The sequence below is a fragment of the Oryx dammah genome, unplaced genomic scaffold, assembly GCF_014754425.2.
Source record: "Oryx dammah isolate SB20612 unplaced genomic scaffold, SCBI_Odam_1.1 HiC_scaffold_28, whole genome shotgun sequence".
NCBI lineage: Eukaryota > Metazoa > Chordata > Mammalia > Artiodactyla > Bovidae > Oryx > Oryx dammah.
The window spans coordinates 117,097,844-117,120,385 of NW_024070212.1; the positions used below are offsets into that span (position 1 = coordinate 117,097,844).

Consider the following 22,542-nt stretch of genomic DNA (forward strand, 5'->3'; position numbering starts at 1 on the left):
AAATCGACCTTTTCCAGTCCTGTGGCCACTGCTGAGTTTTCCAAATTTGCTGGCATATTGAGTGCAGCATTTCCACAACATCATCTTCCAGGATTTGAAATAGCTCAACTGAAATTCCATCACCTTCACTAGCTTTGTTCATAGTGATGCTTCTAAAGCCCACTTGACTTTGCATCCTAGGATGTCTGTCTCTAGGTCAGTGATCACACCATCGTGGTTATCTGGACATGAAGATCTTTTTTTGTATAGTTCTTCTGTGTGTTCTTGCCACCTCTTCTTAATAGCTTCTGCCTCTGTTAGAGCCATACCATTTCTGTTCTTTATTGTGGCCATCTTTGCATAAAAATATTCCCTTGGTATCTCTAATTTTGTTGAAGAGATCTCTAGTCTTTCCCATTCTGTTGTTTTCCTCTATTTCTCTGCATTGATCACTGAGGAAGGCTTTCTTATCTCTCCTTGCTCTTCTCAAAGTCTGCATTCAGATGGGCATATCTTTCCTTTTCTCCTTTGCCTTAGCTTCTCATCTTTTCTCAGCTATTTTGCCTTTCTGCATTTCTTTTTCTTGGGGATGGTCTTCATCACTGCCTCCTGTACAATGTCACAAACCTCCTTCCATAGTTCTTCAGGCACTCTGTCTCTCAGATCTAATCCCTTGAATCTATTTGTCACTTCTACTGTATAATTGTAAGGGATTTGATTTAAGCCTTAACTGAATGGTCTAGTGGTTTTTCCTACTTTCTTCAAATTTACTCTGAATTTGCCAATAAGAAGTGCATGATCTGAGCCACACTCAGCTACCAGTCTTGTTTTTGCTGACTGTTTGGAGCTTCTTCATCTTCAGCTGCAAAGAATATAATTAATCTGATTTCAGTACTCACCATCTGGTGATGTCCATGTGTAGAGTCTTCTCTTATGTTGTTGGAAGGGGGTATTGCTATGACCAATATGTTCTCTTGGCAAAACTCTGTTAGGCTTTACCCTGCTTCATTTTGTACTGCAATGCCAAATTTGTGTGTTACTCCAGGTATTTCCTGACTTCCTACTTTTGCATTCCAGGTCCCTATAATGAAAAGGACATCATTTGGGGTGTTAGTTCTACAAGGTCTTGTAGGTCTTTATAGAACCATTCAACTTCAGCTTCTTTAGCATTACTGGTTGGGGCATAGACTTGGATAACTGTTATATTCAATGGTTTGCCTTGGAAATGAAGAGAGATTGTTGTCGTTTTTGAGATTGTACCCAAGTACTGCATTTCAGACTCTTTCGTTGACTAGGAGGGCTACCCCATTTCTATTAAGGGATTCCTGCCCACAGCAGTAGATATAATGGTCAACTGAGTTTGATTCACTTATTCAAGTCCAGCAAAAACTTAGCTGAGACTAATGTGAATGTGTGCACAGGACAGGGATGGAAGGACAGCCAAGGAGTGGGCAGCCGACGTGCGTAGGGCATCCCACCAACTGCACTCAGACCACCAGGTCCTAACCCATGTCACAATGCTGGGGCATCCCTAGCAAACTCTGATGCTCTGCTGTCCTGTGAGGGTTGGAGTCAGGCCAGCCAGGAGAGGAAAGATGGGCAACCCATTCTTTCTCCTGCATGCTCTATTCTTGGAGAGCATGGAACTCTCTCAGACCACCTTCTAAGAGAACTGCAGGCTGAGTGAGAGTGTGGTCGTCGTTGCTTCTCCGCAGGCCCCACTGACCACATAGCTGCTGCCTGTACACCCCGACTCCCGGGGAAGGCACTCCCTCTGAAGGCGGCCAGCCCTGTGATCCTGCAGCTCCCACCCCTAAAGAATGAAACCGCTCTAAAATTGTCTCTGCTCTCCCACTGATGCTCCTCTTAGTCCTGGGAGGCACTGTGGTGTGCACCTTCCTTCTTCACTCCTCCCTTGTTAGGCTGCATCTCCCCTGACCACCCCTCGGGCATCACACAGCTGGTGCCCATGTCCCATGTGAGTGTGGAGTTCAGCCCTGGTCTGGGCTGCGACAGGCACAGGAAGCAGCGCCCAGCTGGAGGACCCAGTCACTGAGACAGACGTGACCGTGTGGGTGGCTCCCACGGCTCCAAGCGATCACCCCACAGGGTGTGCAGAGGAGCGAGTGGCATGGAAGTCAGGGTGAGCGAGGACACGCCACATGCTGAGTGTGTCACAGCCCCCGACCTGCTGCTTTTCAGACCATGGAGGTGGACTTTCTCCTCTCCAGGAATTGGCTGACATCTGGACATTATAAGAAAGAACCGTTAGATTCTCAAGGATGCAGAGAGCTCAGCTGGGTTTGCCATCAAGATCCTATCCAAGAGACAAAGATGCTAAGTTAGGTCTCTGGTCCTGCAGGAGAGAAAGGCGTAGCTCCACACAAGCCTGGTGAAAGTTGGTCCCTTACCTGCTCCTAGCCTGTCCCAGGATAGAGCTATCACTGGGTCATGTCCTGATGGCATGAAGTGCTTAACAACTTCTATAATTAAAGAATGAGTAAATAAGGGGTGGGAGGTGCAGGATTAGACACCTGAGCAAGTGCAGAAATAGCACAGCTCAGGAGCATCCCTGTGAGGAGGGAGAGCATGTCCTTGAAAGCAGGGACAGGGAGATGTAAGCCACTATTACACAATAGACTCTCTGCTTGGCAGGACCCCTTGAGTCTTTTCTCATAGCAAATGCCCCATCTCCCACGGGGTGAGTGCTCCAAGCACACTTGGTAATTAGTAAATCAGAGGAAATGGTTATGCTTCAGATCAGCTAGTATTTTTCAGGAAGAAGAGTGGTATCTAGTAGCCCTGCAGTTGGGCACTGAAGGGCAACTAAATGACTTTGTGACCCTGCCCCCCTCACTGCCTCCCACGGGCTCCTAACTCTCTGCCCTGTGTCACCAGCTCAGGGCCATGTCACCCCAAGGAAACAGAAACCTCTCAGTGATGCCTCTGCAGGAGTTTGTGCTGGATGGATTTGCAGGTGGTCTGCAGACCCAGGCCCTGCTGGTTGCTCTGTTCCTGGCCCTGTACCTGGTGGCCGTCCTGGGGAACCTCACCATGATGGTGGTCATCACTCTGGATGCCTGTCTACACTCCCCAATGTACTTCTTCCTCAAGAACCTCTCCTTTGTGGACCTGTGTTACTTGTCTGTCATCTACCCCAAGGCCCTGGCCAACACTATATCTTCCTCCAAGGTCATCACGTTTGAGGGATGTATCATTCAGTTTTTCTTTTTCTCTCTAATGGGCACCACGGAGGCATTTCTCTTGGCCGTGATGGCCTATGACCGCTTCGTGGCCATCTGCAGCCCCCTGCACTACCCCATCTCCATGTGCCCCTCGGTCTGTGCCCGCCTGGTGCTGGGCTCCTACTGTGGAGGCTGCCTCAACTCCATTCTGCAGGCCAGCTTCACATTCAGCCTCCCGTTCTGCAGCTCCAACCACATAGACCACTTCTTCTGTGATGTGCCGCCTCTGCTCAAGCTTGCCTGTGCTGACACTACCATCAATGAGCTGGTCATGTTTGGCCTTTGTGGCCTCATCATTGTGGGCACCACACTCGTGGTCCTCACCTCCTATGGCTACATCACAGTGACCATCCTGAGGATGCGCTCAGGAGGAGGGAGACACAAGCTCTTCTCCACCTGCGGCTCCCACATGACAGCCGTGTCCCTCTTTTATGGGACCCTTTTTGTCATGTATGCCCAGCCGGGAGCTGTGGCATCCATGGAGCAGGGCAAGGTGGTCTCTGTCTTCTACACCCTGGTCATCCCGATGCTCAACCCCCTCATCTACAGCCTGAGAAACAAGGACGTGAAGGAAGCCCTGCAGAGACTGGGGCAGAGACACACGGCCACGTGACGGAGGGGGACCAGAGAGACAGTGTGCTGAGGAGAGGACAAGGGGACTTGAGGGGAGGCACTGGGTTTGGTTTGAGGAATTTATTCCTCATTCTTTTAATTCATTCTTTCAATTCATTCTTTCCTCCAACATTTTATTTAGTCCTTCTTGGAAGAACATCATGGACCTCAAACTGCAAGAGATGGAAACTGAATAAGGCATTTTCTTCACCAACATAAAATTAATATCTTTAAATGGTATGACTCAAATCTTGAAGTTTGGGTGATACAGTGGGCAGAGTGATCAGCAGAGAGTCTTTGAGAACATATTTCCAAATTCAGCACCCTCCAGTGAAGATATTGTTCTTGTTGTTCAGTAACTAAGTTGTGTCCGATTTCTTGTGACCCCATGAACGTAACATGCCAGACTTCCTTTTCCTTTGCTATATCCTTGAGCTTGCTCAAACTCATCTCCATTAAGTTGGTGATGCCATCCAGCCATCTTATCCTCAGTCACACCCTTCTCCTCCTGCCCTCTATCTTTCCCAGCATCATGGTCTTTTCCAATGAGTCAGCTCTTTGCATCAGGTGGCCAAAATATTGGAGCTTCAGCTTCAGCATCATTCTTTCCAATGACTATTCAGAGTTGATTTCCTTTAGGATGGACTGGTTGGATCTCCTTGTTATCCAGTGAAGGTATGAAAGTAGACAAACTCTGATGTTTTTACCTTCATTTCATTGTTAAATCCATGTAAATATGTGCTCAGTAATCTCCTTTGGACCACCTAGTAGGGAGGTTCTAGGACACTCAGCCCGGCCCCTTCCTTGGTGATAGGCTGGGTCACCACAGCCAATTAGGAGAGTTAGGAAGACCATGCTTCCCCTCAATCTTGAGCGGGGCTGTTCTTCCCCTCCCCCTTCTGTTCACTGACGCTGCCACCCAACAAGGCAGCAGGGAGCACCTGCGCTCCGGCTTCAGACGCTCCTAGTGCTCCCTGTCCTGGGTTTCTCCCCCTCAGACAGCAGCTGGGAGCCCCAGGGAGCCAACGTGGATGCCTGACACCCAAAGTTCACCATCCAACCTGACAGGTGACACTGTTCTGACTACTTGTGACCCTAAGAAATGGGGCCTTGTCAGCACAGACATCTCTGAATAAGGATGGAGGTCCTGGTACTGCTGCAGAGAGCAGGGGGTGGAGAGAGAAGGGGTAGTTTCTTGGCAGAAGCATAGCTCCCTGGCCCTCTGTCCCACACTCCCTGGGGGAGCTGGATCGTCTGTCTTGAGCTCCCCATTCAGAGCCCCAGCCGCCTGCTCCATGGACCCAACACACCGTCTGCACTCAGACCCCTATCATGTCTCCCTGTGGGAGTCATCCAGTCCCATGGTCACTCCCAGGAGGTGGTCCTGTGGACACAGGACTAGTCTGTTCCCTGTAAGGTCAGTAGGGACGTGCCCTCCTCTCTGATCACAGCTCTCCATCTCCCTGCTGTCTCTGCTCAGGAGACTCTGGCAAGCAGCCAAACCCAAGTCATCAGATTTCTGCTCACCGTTCCTCAATAGGAACTGCTCCGATGTCTCTGCTGGACTCTGACAGCATTGTCTCATCTTTGGGCCCCAAAACCAGTTCTAAGTCTGCTGTAGATTGTTTAACTGTATTCACCTGATGACTTTGTTCTTTGAGGAGTTTTCCCAAAATAGCATGCCTTCTTATAGTGCCATGCTGTGGCACTGTTCTCTTTCCCTGCATTCCTTTCTTCCTCTTTTTTCTCCTCCTCCTCCTCATTTCCTCCCCTTCTTTCCTTCCTTCCTTTCTCCTTCTCCCCCTCATGTTATTTTTCTCATTCCAAGGAATATCTTACTCTAAATTTCCAAAGGAAAAGAAAAATCCCAATCTTTTGTATGCAAGTGTAGAGTTCTCATCATTACGTAAATTTTAATGGTACAAGCAGTAAGGAATCTATTGTTCTCAGTAGAACATTAATTCTCACTTTCAAATAAATCAGGAAAATTGAGTCCAGTATTAGATGGAATGGAAATTGTTCTATAGTCTGGAAGAGAATTATTTTTAAAACCCTACAGGTTGGCTTTACCTCTCTGTAAACTATATTTCAGATTGCAGTGGATATCTCTATACAATGTTAGAAGTGGTTTACTTGGTTCTTCATCCCATACTATGCTTTGCAAGCTACTGGCACACACTAGATTCTCAGTTCACATCTAACGCCAGAGTATAAGTTGAGTTCAGTGTTAGTCAGTCACTGAATTCCAAATATACATGACCCAGCTCGTTTCTTTATTGTGCTTAAGTGGACAATAAACACATTACATTTCAAGACCACACTGTAGTTTTGATGCTGATATTTTGGTGAACTTTAGAAGTTTCTACCTTTTAGAAGAAAAAAAAAAACTTCTGTTGCATTTTGAGTGTAGTTCAGTCCTGTTGTTTAGTCGCTAAGTCATGTGTCGTCGTTTAGTCGCTAAGTCTGTCTGACACTTTTGCAACCCCATGGACTGTGGCTCGCCAGGCTCCTATGTGCATGGAATTTCCCATGCAAGAATTCTGGAATGGGCTGCCGTTTCCTTCTCCAGGGGATCTTCCCAACTGTAGAGTTCAGTAGTGTCTGGCATATTCACCTTGTGTGTATCAGATCTTCAGAACTTTTCATTTTGCAAACCTGAAACTCCATCCCCCTAAATAATAACTCCCTGTTTCCTCCTCACCTCCACCACTGGCAGCAACCATTCTTCTTTCTACCTCTATGAATGTGACTTCTTCAGTTGCCCCAGATAAGTAAAACATAAAGCATTGGTCTTTTGGCATCTGCTTGTTACACTTAGCATAGTCTCCTTAAGGTTTCCCCATGTTGCCACATGTGACAGGATTTCTATCCTTTTTAAAGCTGAATAGTATTCCATCACATGTGTATGCAACTTTTTGTTTATCTCCTCATCCACCAACGGACACTTGGGTTGCCTCCACCTTTTGGCATGCAAATATCTCCTAGAAAGACTGCTGTTTTGTTCTTTATCTTATTTTTTACTATATACCCAGATATTTGATTGCATAATATTGGAATTCTTTTTTAATTTTAGGAAGAACCTTATACTACTTTTCATAGTGGCTGTACCATTTTTATGCCTATAAAAAGTGCAAAATTGTTGCAATTTCTCCACATAATAGTCAGCATATGTTCTTTTCCTTTCTCTTTCATGTCAGCCATTATAATGATTGTAAGGTATAATCTCTTTGTTGTCTTTTTAATATTTCCCTAATGATTATTGATTTTGAGCATTTTCTTATATGTTTATTGGCAATCTGTAGGTTACCTCTAGAGAAATATCTTTAAGTAACATGAAAACTTTAAATTAGGTTATTGATTCGTTTAATTGTAGTAATTCCTTATGTATTCTGAATATTATCCTCGTATCAGACATAACATTTTAAACATTTTCTTCCAGATCACAGGCTGCCTTTCCATTCTGCTATCTAAGTCTTTAATGTACACATTTTTAGTTTGATGTCGTCACATGTGTCTATTTTCCCTTTTTTCCATATGCTTTGGTGTCATATCCAACAAATCATTGTCAAATTTAAGGTTATTGAGTTTTTCTCAGATATTCTCTTCCAGGAGTTTAAGAGACTTAAGTCATACATTTAAGTTTTTAATCCATATTAAGTTAGTTTTTGTTCATGAATCAAGGTAAGGGCCCACATTATGATTTTTCACATAAGCAGCCAGTTTTCCAATGCCATTTGTTGAAGGAGTTGTCTTTTCCCTGTGAGTCATCTTGGCACATTTCTTGACCATTTGACTAAATTGATGAAGCTTCACTTCTGAGCTCTGTATTCTGCTCCATTGTTCCACAAGTCTGCCTTTGTGACAATACTATACTGTTCCGATTGCTATAGATTTGTAATATGTTTCCAAATTAAGAAGGCTGAGAGCTTTTCAGCTGGGTGCTGAGTGGCTCTTCAGATCCTGTCTGGCAGTTCCATAGATCATAACAGCAGAGGACATGGTGACCATGACCCAGAGGGAGTGGACCCACTGGTGTCATCGAGAGCAACTGGAATGAGGCTGCGGATAACATTGATAATATGAACTTAAAGGGCTCTCTTCTTTGGGGCACCTATGCTTATGGTTTTGAGAAATCATCAGTTATTCAGCAGAGAGCTATTATTCCATGTATTAAGGAGTATGATATGATTGTCAAGCTCAGTCAGGTACTGGCAAGACAGCCACATTTGCTCAATGGATGGAGACTGAGTTCCAGGAGACCCAAGCACAATATTGGCCCCTGCCGGAGAACTGACTTGACAGATACAAAAAGTAATTCTGGCACTTAGAGACTATGTAGGAGCAACTTGTCATGTCTGCGTTGATGTAACCAATGTTCTAAATAAAATGCAAAACGGCAGGCCGAAGCACCACATATTGTTTTTGGTACACCTGGGAGAGTTTCTGATGTGTTAAACAATTGTCTTTTTTCCAAAATGGGTCAAAATGCTTGCTTTGAGTGAAGCAGATAAAATACTGAGCTGAGGGTTTAAGGATTAAATCTATGAGATTTTCCAAAAATTAAATGCAAAAGTGAACTGTGAACTTCCAGATGTTCAAGCTGGTTTTAGAAAAGGCAGAGGAACCAGAGATCAAATTGACAACATCCACTGGATCATGGAAAAAGGAAGAGAGTTCCAGAAAAATATCTATTTCTGCTTTATTGACTATGCCAAAGCCTTTAACTGTGCGGATCACAATAAACTGGAACATTCTGAAAGAGATGGGAATACCAGACCACCTGACCTGCCTCTTGAGAAATCTGTATGCAGGTCAGGAAGCAACAGTTACAACTGGACATGGAACAACACACTGGTTCTAAATAGGAAAAGGAGTATGTCAAGGCTGTATATTGTCACCCTGCTTATTTAACTTCTATGCAGAGTACATCATGAGAAACACTGGGCTGGAAGAAGCACAAGCTGGAATCAAGATTGCTGGGAGAAATATCAATAACCTCAGATATGCAGATGACACCACCATTATGGCAGAAAGTGAAGAGGAACTAAAGAGCCTCTTGATGAAAGTGAAAGAGGAGAGTGAAAAAGTTGGCTTAAACCTCAACATTCAGAAAACTAAGATCATGGCATCTGGTCCCATCATGGGGCCAAATCTATTCATGGCAAATAGATGGGGAAACAGTGGAAACAGTGTCAGACTTTATTTGGGGGACTCCAAAATCACTGCAGATGGTGGTTGCAGCCATGAAATTAAAAGACGCTTACTCCTTGGAAGGAAAGTTATGACCAACCTAGGTAGCATATTAAAAAGCAGAGACATTACTTTGCTGACTAAGGTCCATCTAGTGAAGGCTATGGTTTTTCCAGTGGTCATGTATGGATGTGAGAGTTAGACTGTGAAGAAAGCTGAGCGCTGAAGAATTGATGCTTTTGAACTGTGGTGTTGGAGAAGAGTCTTGAGAGTCCCTTGGACTGCAAGGAGATCCAACCAGTCCATCCTAAAGGAGATCAGTCCTGGGTGTTCATTGGAAGGACTGATGCTAAAGCTGAAACTCCAGTACTTTGGCCACCTCAGGCAAAGAGTTGAATTCATTGGAAAAGACTGTGATGCTGGGAGGGATTGGGGGCAGGAGGAAAAGGGGATGACAGAGGATGAGATGGCTGGATGGCATCACCGACTCGATGGACATGAGTCTGGGTAAACTCCAGGAGTTGGTGATGGACAGGGAGGCCTGACATGCTGCGGTTCATGGGGTCGCAGAGTCAGACACAACTGAGCGACTGAACTGAACTGAACTGTTTCATGTGATGTTGCTTTCTGCCACAGGGCCAATAGCTGTGTTGGAAGTGACCAAAATTCATGGGAAACCCAATTCAAATTCTAGTGAAAAAGGAATAATTGACCTTTGAAAGAATCAAACAATTTTATATTAATGTTGAGAGAAATGAAAGTTGGACATACTTTGTGACTTGTATGAGACACTGACGATTACACAGGCCATTATTTTTCTCAACACAAGGCACAAGGTAGACTGACTGTGAGAAAATGCATGGCAGGGACTTCAGAGTTTCTTCTGTGCGTGGTGATATAAATCAGAAGGAAAGAGTTGTAATCATGAGGGAACTCTGATCAGGATCAAGTTGTGTTCTGATCTCTTACTGACTTGTTGGCTTGTGCGACTGATATACAACAAGGGTCACTGATTATAAACTATGATCTACCTACTAATCATGAAAGTGGTGTTCACAGAAGTGGTAGATGGGGTCTATTTGGGAGGGAAAGCGTGGCTATAAACTTTGCTACTGAAGAAGACAAGAGGATTCTTTATGACTTTGAGACTTTCTATAATACTACAGTGGAACAAATCCTGATGAATGTAGCTGACCTCATTTAATTCCTGGGATGAGATAGTTTTGGATGCAGTGCTCACTATTGCTGAATAGACTATCACAACGTGCATTATGCTTCTTTCTCTGGGAATATTTGAATCTTGTCTCAGTGCTCAAAATGAATCAGAAATAGCAGATTTTCATAGCAAAGTGACATTAGTCATGAGTTCTTGTAAGGAAAGTCATTAGATTTATCTTCTTTAGAGTGAGACTGTTGGGGTTGGGTATAAAAGACAAGATCTTTAAAAATCTTTCTTTCTAATGAGCTATCACTTCACACCAGTCAGAATGGCCATTATCCAAAAAATCCACAAGCAATAAATGCTGGAAAGGCTGTGGAGAAATAGGAAGACTGTTGCACTGTTGGTGGGAATGTAAATTGACACAGTGACTACAGAAGTCAGTATGGAGATTGCTTTAAAATCTACGCATAGGTGTACACATGTCCCCTCCCTCTTCAACTTCCCACCTATGGCTAATTCATGTTAATGTGTGGCCGAAATCAAGCCAATATTGTAAAGCAATCATCAATCAATTAAAAATAAATATATTTTTTAAAGAAAATTAAAAAGAACTAGAAACAAAACTGCCATGTGTCCAGTAATCCAACTACTAGGCATATGCCCTGAGGAAACCAAAATCGAAAAAGATGCACGTACCCCAATGTTCAATGAACCACTATTTACAATAGCTAAGCCATGGAAACAACCTGGATGTCCATCGGCAGATGAATGGATAAAGAAGCTGTGGTATATACACACAGTGGAATATTACTCAGCCATGAAAAGGAACACATTTGAGTCAGTTCTACTGAGGTGGATGAACCTAGAGTGTATTATACAGAGTGAAGTAAGTCAGAAAGAGAAAAACAAATACTGTATATTAATGCATACATGTGGACTCTAAAAAGATGGTACTGACGAACCTAGTTGCAGGGCAGCAATGGAGGCACAGACATAGAGAACAGACCTATGGGCATGGGCAGGAGGAGGAGAGGGGGGGTGGGACGAATAGAGAGAGTGTCATGGAAACACATACATCACCATGTATGAAACAGTTAGCTAGTGGGAATTGGCTGTATGACTCGGAACTCAAACCGGGCTCTGAAACAAGCTAGAGGGGCGGGGTGGGGTGGGAGGTGGGAGGGCGGTTCCAGAGGGAGGGGACATATGTGTACTTACGGCGTTCACGTTCATGGATGGCAGAAACCAACACAATATTGTGAAGTGATTATCCTTCAATGGAAAATACCAAAATTTCTTCAAAAAGTCTGGGACTCCCAACTTTGCTTTCAAGATTGTTTTGATTATTTGTCTTTCTTGAGACTCCATACAAATTCTAAAATGTCCTTTTCATTTTCTGCAAAACATAACTGTGATTTTGAAAGTGTGACACTGAAGCTTAGATCACATTGTATAATTTTGTTCTCTTCCAACTCAAGCACATGAGATATCTTTCATTTTTTAGGTTGCCTTTAATTTCTTTCAGCTATTTCAGCAGTCCAAGGGACTCTCAAGGGTCTTTTCCAACACCACTGTTCAAAAGCATCAATTCTTTGGTGCTTAGCTATCTTTATGGTCCAACTCTCACATCTGTACATGACTACTGAAAAAGCCATAGCTTTGACTATATGGTCGTTTGTCAGCAAAGTGATGTCTCTGCTTTTTAATATGTTGTCTAGGTTTGTCATAGCTTTTCTTCCAAGGAGCAAACATCTTTCAATTTCAAGGCTGCAGTCACCACCTGCAGTGATTTTGGAGCCCAAGAAAATAAAATGTCACTGTTTTCATTGTTTCCCCATCTATTTGCCATGAAGTGATGGGACTGGATGCCATAGTCTGTTTTTTGACTGTTGAGCTTTAAGCCAGCTTTTTCACTCTCCTTTTTACATTCATCAAGAGGCTGTTTAATTCCTCTACAATTTCTGCTATAAGGGTGGTGTCAGCTGCATATCTGAGGTTATCCCGGTTTTCCCAGCAATCTTGATTCCAGCTTGTGATTCATCCAGTCTGGCATTTCTCATGATATATTCTGCATAGAAGTTAAATAAGCAGGGTGACAATACACAGCTCTGACGTACTCTTTTCCCAATTTGGAACCACTCTGTTGTTCCATGTCCTGTTCTAACTGTTGCTTCTTGACCTGGATACAGGTTTCTTTGGGGGCGTCTCTTTAAGAATTCCCATCTCTCTAAGAAATTTCCACAGTTTGATATCATGTTTCATATTTTGAATCAATCTAATACATTACAACAATATTTTAATTTATTTCATCAATTACTGAGAGAAGTATGATAAATTTCAATCATGATTTTGATGTTTGCATTTCTAATTCTGTCAGTTTTTGATTCATATATTTGAAATCTTCATTAGTGGTGAAGTGAAGTGAAGTTGCTCAGTCATGTTGACTCTTTGCGACCCCATGGACTGTAGCCTACCAGGCTCCAGGGTCCATGGAATTTGCCAGGCAAGAATACTGGAGTGGGTTGCCATTTCCTTCTCCAGGAGATCTTCCCAACCCAGGAATTGAACCCAGGTCTCTTGCATTGTAGGCAGATGCTTTTACCGTCTGAGCCACCAGAGAAGTCTCTTTAGTGGTATACAAATTTAAATTTTCCGATAATCCACGTGGATTGAACGTTTTTATTTTGAAATGTCTCTTTATAAGCAAACTCTTCCCCTGAAATCTACTTTGTTTAATAATTTTTGAACCTTAAGAGCCTCGTTTTCCTTAGCATATTCATAACACAACTTTCTCCAGGATTTTACTCTCATACTTCCTATAATTTTCTAATAATCATATATCACGTTTATAAATTGGCTTTGATTTTCAGTGCAGGATTAAAATATCTTAACAGATACGTTTACTTGACCTGCAATGAGGGAAGGGCCATATTATGACTTAGAGAGGGTTGTGCTGCTTCTGCAGACACAGAGCCCTGCACATCACTCTTTGTCACACCAACACACCAGGATGAAGCAAAGGAGAATGGTGTGGTGTGGGCCAGGAGATCACACCTGCAGCCTGAGCCCTTTCCAAGAAGGGCCACTGGGTCCCTCTGAGTTGCTTTTCCCCCGGTGGACCCCAGTGCTCCCAGAGGAATTCCAGGCTTCCTGCTCCTCCTGTTTTGGGCTGAGATGTATCAAAGAAAGGTTAGCCACAGGATTGCATCTTTCAGGAACTCAAGGAGTTGGGAGTCCCAGCATACTCAGAGCTCAAGTAAATGCTAATTGGCCACTTGAGACCTCGAATCCCAGCTGTGCCAGGTGGAGAGTATCTTCGAGTAGAGTCATCCAAAGATGCAGGTGCAATGAATACTACCCAGCTGAGGGTAACAGGAAGAATTGAGCCAGTCTCATCTCCTGCTTACACCAAGACCCAGGATTTTCCTGCAGCAGGCACTGGAGCACATGGCCCGCCTCTGACCGTTACCCCAGGGGCTCTTTGCTGCCCTCTCCTCGCTCTCACTTCCCTGCACAGGAAGCCAGAGGTAAATGAGGGAGCAGGGTCCTCAACACCACGTCATGATCGTCAGCACAGACCTGGGACAGGAGTCCTCCCGGGGAGCACAGGGGCGTGGGTGAGCCATGCCCCTCCTGACATCACAGGAGCACTGCGGTCATCACTCAGCAGGGCGTGGTCAGCATCACTGACAGGTTAGTCCTGGGAGCCTGGACTCTGAACAACACAGTCCCCTACCTCTCACTGCACTGGGCAAGATCAGTCAGGGCCACAGGTCTGAACTTTAATGAGAGTGGGAATAATCAGGGGGTGTTAAATAAATGTGGGTTTTAACTTTAATGAGAGTAGAAATAATCAGGGGGTCTTGAATAAATATGATCTTAAATTCAGTGCCTGAGACCTTGCAATTCTGACCAGGTCTTAGATGCTGCTGCTGCTATAGGGCCTCAGACACACATGATAACTAGATATACAAGGAAAGGACTCAGGACTCAGTCATTACAAACAGAGGCTTGTGACAACACTGGATTATTCCGCTTCACCCCTAAGGCATTTCTCAGGCTCAACTCCCAGATTCAGTGAAGCCAGCACTGCAGCCACTCTGGGTCACCTCAACAGCCAAAGGAATGTGTGAGTATGTTTTTATAAAGCAAACTGAGAGATTGGCTTCCCAGATGAAAATGCAAATCGTTCCTCATGTGCTCCCCCAGGCACCCTAACGGTCACTGTTTTGATGACCCAAGCCTCCTGAGGTGGACAAATAGCCCTGGGAAACAGAACAGAAACAGGGAACTGGGAACCCCAGGAGCAGAGGAGCAGACAGCCAGCCTGGGGTGGTGGGAAAAAGATAGTCACTCTGGTCACAGTGAATCTATTGTGCGTATGACCACAATAAGCAGAGATGGACAGGAAAGCTTGGTCATGAGGAATGTGACTGCTTGCACAGGCCAGGGGTGGGAGGCCAGTGTGGTTGGCCATGGAGCATAGGGCAGACCACCAACTCCACTCTTAGCAGCAGCTCCAAACACATATCACAGTGAACCCTGCCTGCCCCAGGCCAGACTGTTCCCTCTGCTCTCGTGTGAGGGTTGGAGTCAAGTCTGCCAGAAGAGGAAAGCTGGACAACATACATGGTCGCCCATGCTTCTACTGATGGAAAGAATGAACTCTCTCAGACCTCTTTCTAAGAGAACTTCAGGCTGGGAGGCTCATCACTCCTTCATGGAGCCCCTACCCACCCAGGCTCCAACTGCACACCCTGACTCCCAGGGAGCTCACTCCCACCAAAATCAGCCAGTTCCATGATGGCAAAGATCTCACCTCTAGAAAATATGAAACTGCTCTAAAGCTGGTTGACCTCACCCTCTCACTAATCCCCTCGACTTCTTAGGGGCCCGTAGCTCTGTGTCCCCTGCCTTCCACACTCCTTCCTATTTAGGCTAGATTTCCTCTAAGCATTTGCTCTGGCCATCATACAGCTTGTCCCCATGTTCCATGTGAGTGTGGTGGTCAGCCCCGTCCAGTGCAGACCAGGGAGGTCTGGGCTATGACAGGAACAGGAAGCAGCACTCAGCAGGAGGACCCAGACACTGAGCAGATGTGACCATGTTGGAGGCTCCATGGCTCCAAGAAATCACTTCAGAGGATGTGCTGAGGCGCCAGGGGCATGAGAGTAAGGACGGAGAATTTGCTCACGTCCTGAATGTGTCCCAGCCTCTGTCCTGCTACTTTCAGACCATGCAGCTGGGCTGTCCCTTCTCCATGAATTGTCCAACTTCTGGGCATTTTAAGAAAGAACGCTTTTATTCCCAAGGATATGGAGAGCTCTGTTGATGTTTGCCATCACAGTCTTATCTCAGAGACAAAAACGCTGAGAGACATAGGGTCTGCCCCTCAGGCTCTGCAGGAGAGGCAGACGTAGCTCCACTTTAGCCTGGTGAGAGCTGGTCCCTGGTCTGCTCCCGGACTGCCCTGGAGTTAGAACCATCACTGGGTCAGTTCTGATAGCATCATGTGCTTAATGATTTCTGAAATTAAAAATGAGTAAAATAGGGGTGGAAGGTGCAGGATTAGATATCTGAGCCAGTGCGGGAATGGCACAGCTCAGGACCATCCCCGTGAGAAGGGAGAGCATGTCCTGCAAAACAAGGACAAGGAGATGGAAGCCTTCCTTATGCTGGAGACCCTCAGCTCAGCAGGACCTCTTGAGCCATTGAGAGGCTATGGTGAATGATGTCAGATTCATGATCTCTGAAGAAGATTTAAGTTTGGGACCAGGGACCAGCCTTGATCACTCAGGAGCTTTGTGTAGCAGAGTTTTATTAAAGTAAGAAAAGGGCCAGACAAAGTTTCTGACATAGATATCAGAAGGGGGGTGGAGAGTGCCCCCCTCACTAGTCTAAGAAAGAGAGTTATATACTTTTTTAATTAGTTATTATAATATATCAAAAGAATGTGTTAAGGCTGTAAAGATCTTACTAGACCACTCCTATAATTTATATTTTAAGATAACAGGATTAGCCAGGTTTTCAGGAAAGAGAAACTGTCCTGAAGCAGGATATATTGCTGTTATATAATCCTTAATAAGGAATATAGAAGAAAAAAAAAAAAAACAAGTTTGGCCTTCCCTCCTCCTTGAGAATTCCAGACCCCTGTCTCCTCTTTGAGAACCCCAGACCCTTCTCTCCTCCTCACAGACCCTGGACTTCTTATCAACCTACCTAAGAACTGACCCTCTCATTCCCCCCTTTTCTTTTAGGATAATTGTGTTGCCAAGGGAAAGGGGCATCGTTTTCATTCCACAGCTACTTCCTGCTGTTCAGGGGCATAGTCCCTAAACTGTTGGGGCAACACAACAGACCCTCATAGGAGGGTCTTTGACCAGGGGCCCCAAGTAACAGTTGGGGGGGGGTGCTATATCACTTGTAGGAGCCTGGACAGCCATCTGTAACTTAAAAGCTTTCAGACGGTTAGAAACAAACCCCATTTTACAGTTACAGATGTAAGGCAAAATAGTCATTAAACCAAGTTAAAACATAAAATTTTAATTCTAAAATTAAAAGCCATATTATGTCCTTAGTTAAGTTATACCAGTCCATCTTAGGATTGTTAGATGTCATCAGATCAAGAAGAGGCATCACATACGATTGTTGGTGGTGGTGAAGGTATTCACAGAGTTGAAGAAAGTCCTTCCCTTGAAGTGGAGAAACCCACCATGGGAAGCCATCAATTGGTGAGGAGGTTGAAAAGCTGAAAGCTGAGTCATATAGTTAATTCTAAGGCTTCAGGGTCTATAACAATGTCTGTGTATAAGAAGGGTCTTCCACAAATACATTCAAAAGGGAACAGTCCCTCCCTTTGGGGGACAGTTTGAGCCCTCATTAAAGCTATGGGTAGAATTTTAAGCCAATTTTCCTGTGTCTCTTGAGTTAATTTGTGCAGATGTCTCTTAATAATGTCATTAGTTTTTTCAACCTTTCCTGAGGATTGGGGTCTCCAGTAATAATATAAGTAATATTCTATTCCTAAAGCTTTTGACACCTGCTGCGTTATGACAGCTTTAAAAGTGGAGCCATTGGCACTCTGGAGGCTCTGCAGCAGCCCAAACCTGGGAATAATTTTGGGGATTAAAATTTTTATAACTTCCTTAGCCTGTTCACTACAGCAGGGAAAGGCCTCAATCCATCCAGTAAAAGTGTCTACCCAGACCTGTAAGGAGGAAAATCCATTTGTTTTTGGCACATAAGTAAAAGGAATCACAGCCTCATTTATTATTTATAAATCTTATTATGAGATAATAAGATTATTCATAAATCTTATTATTCATAAAACTACTCTCCGCTTATCATTCGATTTTTTTATACCCAAAATAGGAGTGTTGCGTGGACTGTTACAGGGAATTCTCAGCCCCTACTCCTTTAAATTCTCAGTGATGGGTTTTAACACTTCCTTAACCTTTTAGTGGGTACTACTTTTGATGTGAAAATAGGTGAGGGTCTTTGAGCTTGATAAAGATAGGAACAGCATTTTGTGCTCGACACAGTTTTTCCATCAGCCCACACTTTAGGATTTACACTTTGTTCAATTATGGGAGAAAAGGAGCAGGCTCCATATTTATGAAAGCAGAGGCCTGGACCTTGCTCAGTGTATCCCTCCCCAGAAAGGGTGAGGGAGACTCCAGCACGAATGGAAACTCAGGAGAAAACAGTACAGAGTCCAAGTTGCAGCTTAAAGGATGACTGAAATAATAACATTTGGCTTGTCCAGACAGTCCCATTACGGTGGTGGATTGGAAGGAAAGCAGGCCAGGGGCTTCAGTGAGGACAGAGAAATTTGCCCGTGTCCAAAAGAAAATTGACTGATTGGCCCTCCACAGTTATTAATACCCAGGGTTCCTCAAGGGTTATTAGGATGAGGGGTTGTGTGGGGACCCTGGGCACCTTCAGTCCTGATTGTCCTGAGAGTCTGACCCCTGGGGCCTATGCCTCAGAGGGCAGTTTCTCTTCCAGCGTGGTCCTTTGCAGACCAGACATGGAGCCAGGGGCGGCTTAGATGCCTGAGCTCAATCCCACTTGAGATGCCCCTCCTCTCCACAGTGATAACAAGCCCGCCCCTTTTCACCTGGGTCCCTCTGAGCATTTTTCTCTTCAGGTCGATTCACAGCAGTTCTCACAGCCATCACGAGAGCCTGGGTCTTTTCTTTGGTTCTTGCCTATTGTTGTTTTTCCTCATTTCTCTGCTGTAATATACTGTCTGAGCCAGCTGCAACAGTTTTTCTAAAGACTGATACAGTCTGAACGCCTGTTTGTGTAACTTACAGCAGATATCTGGAACCAACTGAGTGAGAAATCTATCTTTTAAGATCATTCCTCCTCTTAAGTTTCAGGATCAACGTCAGTAAACTTGCAGAGAGCCTCCCATAATTATCTAGGAATTTGCCAGGAGTTTCCTTCTCATCCTGTTCTATGTCAGCCAACTTAGCATAAAGTCTTGGTGTGTGTTCACTTGAGTCCCTCAAGAATGTATCTGGCAAAGTGATTCTGATCCCAGTTAGCCATGTCATAGTCCCAGTCTGGCTCTGTCGTGGGAACTGCTTGGCTCCCAGTAGGGAGGAGGGCTATTTCATGTTCCCTCTTTCCCCTTATCTCATATTCAAGCCATTCATCTCCAAAAGTAGTAGCTTCCCTCAGAACTCGAGCTCTCGAGTCAGGAGTCAGCATCTGTCCCAAGACATGTATTATATATCTCTAAGTAAGCTTATAAAGTAAAGTTAGTCCCATAAAAACTTCTATGTACTTTTTGGATCCTCTAAATAGTCATGACCACAATTGGAACTGTGTGAATTTCTACCTAGACTGAGGCAACCCCTCCTGGAAGGGTGTCCTGATTCTCAGGCTGTTCAGTTGCAAACCCCAGATACAGGGGCAATAAGAGGACTGGAGGGAACTGGAAGTTTCACACCCAAATATGCACCCTTAGGACCCAAGTCTGGGATATCTCTCAGAGAAATAAAGAGCCACACATATGGTACGTCTACTCATCTCTTGTTTTCTACAGAACTGGTCTAGTTGTAAAACAGTATCATAACTGAGAGACCCTTTAACCGGTCAGTGTTCCCTGTCTTCCAAAGGATACTGTGCCCAATCAATATCACAGAAGAAGATCAGGTGTGTCTTTTTAAGTTGTAGGGATCAAACTTGTCCCAGATTTTTTTAATACATTTTAAAGAAGTGGTTTTGGAACTGCTAGCTCCCATCTGTAAGAGAGAAAAAAGCAGCACACACAGCCATGGCTTCTTTCCATCGGAGGCATCCCTCCCTGCTCTAAATGGGGGTGTAGACAGACTTTCCACTGAAGCTTTTTTTCCCTGGTCAGACTTAGTCTGTCCCTTACCAACACAGGTGCCTTACTCATCCCTCCCGGTTCTTCCACTGAGGAGGGGTGGAGATGCACCAGGGGTAGACCTGATGGCATCCCAGATTGATTTCTGGCTCCTCACCACCAAGATCCTTGTTTGACTTGTCCTCTTCTCTGCTGCCACCCAGAATGTAACAGAGTAGCTGTCCCGGAATGTTGCCCAAGCTAGGACTGCTATGGGAAGCATCAGTGTTCCGTGAGCCCATTCACATTCCTGAATACAATCCTGGCTGCAGTAGGCGCGGTGAGTCACAAAGGGGTGAACGACGATCAAGATGTCCCTTCTGAGTGTCACCATGCTAGTATTCTTGGGAGTAAAAGAGGTGGTGGAGGGCGGCCAGTGAGGAAAAAGTGAATTTTGTCCTCAAGCTACTAGGACCAATCCTTCCAGTTCATTTCCACAGATTCTACACAAAGAATATCTAAGGAGTTGAGACAAAGGCCACCAGAGAGCCTCCCCTGGTCCACTAACAGCACCAGCAAAGGAGGAAGCCCACTGCGCTTCCAATCAGACCGGACCCTGCAATTCCTGATCTGTGTCCTCAGAAACCTCACGGTCACCAGCAGCACTTACACCCGCATAGGGTGGAGGCACAGCCATTACAAAGACTCACTTTTAGGACTCTGGCCCCTGAGGCAGGCAGCCAAGGGAGTGACCTCTAGCCTGAGAGATATTCCTGGAGCTAGAGTTCTGACTAGTTCCTGAACATGCTGCTGGAGCTAGAGTTCCCCCTCACTCCATATAGGCTCCCAGTAACTTTCTAGCAAGGCTAAGCACTTCCATACAGGAGGTCTAAGTAAAAGTACACAATAACATCGTGGATCACAAGTCCCTTGAAAGTTTGTGATCTGACAGATTATGTTAGTAGGTTTGATTCCCCATGCAATTACAAAATGGTCGAAGAGACCAGGAAAAGGTGACTGAGAAAGGAAAGTTTAGTCCACACGCTTTGCCCATCTCTGGCCACTCCCCTCGCAGGGATGTTGGGTGTCTCTTGGCATTGGCAGGTCGATATAAACCCCCGACAAGGTTCCCCTTTCTGGGGCTTCCATCAGTCATTACACAGCACTGTGAAACCACAGAGCAGGGCTCCTCACTTGCTTCATGCAGGGCGTGTCATTCATTCACAAAAGCACACGGAAGAGTTAGTAAAGTAAAGCAGAAAACGTGCATACTGAGAAAGCAGGGAGTCTAGAGCTCTGAGAGTTCTTACGTTGTCCTGAAGATCCTGGACGAGCCCCCAGAATGATAGCTTACAGTGAATGATGTCGGATTCATGTCTCCAAAATAGATTTAGCTTCAGAACCAGGGACCAGGCTTTATCACTCAAGAGCTTTTGCATAGCAGAGTTTTATTAAAGTAAACAAAGTGCCAGAGAAAGGTCCTGACATAGACATCAGAAGGGGGATGGAGAGTGCCCCCCTCGCTAGTCTAAGCAAGGGAGTTATGTACTTTTATATTGGTTTTACAATAAATCAAAAGAATGTCTCAAGGTTGTAAGGATCTTACTAGACCCACTCCAATAATTTGCATTTTTAAGACAACAGGATCAGCCAGAAGGTTTTCAGGAAGGAGAAACTGTCCTCAAGTTTCTCAAGCCAGATACATTGTTGTTGTATAACCCTTACTAAGGAATGTAGGAAAAAAACATTTGTCCTTTCTGCCTCCTTAAGAATTCCAGACCCCTATCTCCTCTTTGAGAGCCTCAGACTCCTCTCTCCTCCTCAGAGACCCCAGACTTCTTATTAACATGCCTAGGAATTGACTTTTTCACCATCTCATACCAGACACTGGGCATCCTCCAGAGTGAGCGCTCCAATCATACTTCGTTGTTGTTGTTCAGTCACTAAGTCATGTCCAACTCCTTGTGACTCCATGGGCTGCAGCACGCCAGGCTTCTTTGTCCTCCACTATCTCCTGGGGTTTGCTCAAACTCATGCCCATTGAGTTAGTGATACCATCCAACCATGTCATGGTCTGTTGCCCCCTTCTCCTGCCTTCAACCTTTGCCAGCATCATGGTCTTTTCCAGTGACTTGGCTCTTTGCATCAGGTGACCAAAGTATTGGAGCTTCAGCATCAGTCCTTCCAATGAATATTTAGGGTTGATTTCCTTTAGGATTGACTGGTTTGATCTCCTTGCAGCCCAAAGGACTCTCAAGAGCCACAATTCAAAAGTATCCATTCTTTGGTGCCTGGCCTTTTTTATCGTCCAAGCATACTTAGGAATTGGTGAATTAGAGGAAATGTTTATGTTTCAGGTCAGTTGGAGCTCATCTAGAAGAAGAGTGGGTATCTAGTTGTCCCTTGGTCGGGGGGCAATGGGTCACTGAGAGGATCCTGTTCTCCAAAAGAATACAACCTTCTGGCCTTGACCTGCTCCTTCTCACTGCCTCCCACCTGCTTTCTGCTGTCTGCTGCTTGTTGCCTAGCTGAGAGCCATGTCACCCTATGGGAACAGAACCCTCTCAGTGGTGCCTCTGCAGGAGTTTGTGCTGGATGGATTTGCGGGTGGTCTGCAGACCCAGGCCCTGCTCTTTGCTCTGTTCCTGGCCCTGTACGTGGTGGCGGTCCTGGGGAACCTCACCATGATGGTGGTCATCACCCTGGATGCCCGTCTGCACTCCCCAATGTACTTCTTCCTCAAGAACCTCTCCTTCTTAGACTTGGGCTACTCATCTGTCATTTACCCCAAGGCCCTGTTTGACTTAATGTCATCGACCAAGCTCATCACCTTCGCAAGCTGTGTCACCCAGTTCTTCTTCTTCTCCACCATGATCACCACTGAGGGGTTTCTCCTGGCCGTGATGGCCTATGACCGCTTCGTGGCCATCTGCAGCCCCCTGCGCTACCCCATCTCCATGTGCCCCTCTGTCTGTGCCCGCCTGATGCTGGGCTGCTACTGTGGAGGCTGCCTCAACTCCATCCTGCAGACCAGC

At 45.2% G+C, this 22,542-nt stretch overlaps 3 protein-coding genes and 1 pseudogene across 3 annotated transcripts in view; all 4 read left to right on the top strand.

The window, feature by feature from the left end:
* Positions 1–1,837, top strand: part of LOC120856619 (olfactory receptor 12-like) — a 147,616-nt gene extending 145,779 nt beyond the window's left edge. The window contains exon 3 of the mRNA XM_040231959.1: positions 1,695–1,837. Within this exon, the coding sequence (XP_040087893.1) occupies positions 1,695–1,837 (143 nt within the window). The remainder of the gene's footprint in view (positions 1–1,694) is intronic.
* Positions 1,838–2,886: 1,049 nt separating this feature from the next.
* LOC120856651 (olfactory receptor 12-like) lies at positions 2,887–3,837 on the top strand. Its single transcript, XM_040231995.1, has one exon. The coding sequence runs from the start codon at positions 2,887–2,889 to the stop codon at positions 3,835–3,837; it is 951 nt and encodes a 316-aa protein (XP_040087929.1).
* Positions 3,838–4,974: 1,137 nt separating this feature from the next.
* LOC120856620 lies at positions 4,975–10,230 on the top strand (annotated as a pseudogene).
* Positions 10,231–22,044: 11,814 nt separating this feature from the next.
* LOC120856621 (olfactory receptor 12-like) overlaps positions 22,045–22,542 on the top strand; it is a 2,280-nt gene continuing 1,782 nt past the window's right edge. The window contains exon 1 of the mRNA XM_040231961.1: positions 22,045–22,537. Coding sequence (XP_040087895.1) covers positions 22,045–22,537 — 493 coding nt within the window. The remainder of the gene's footprint in view (positions 22,538–22,542) is intronic.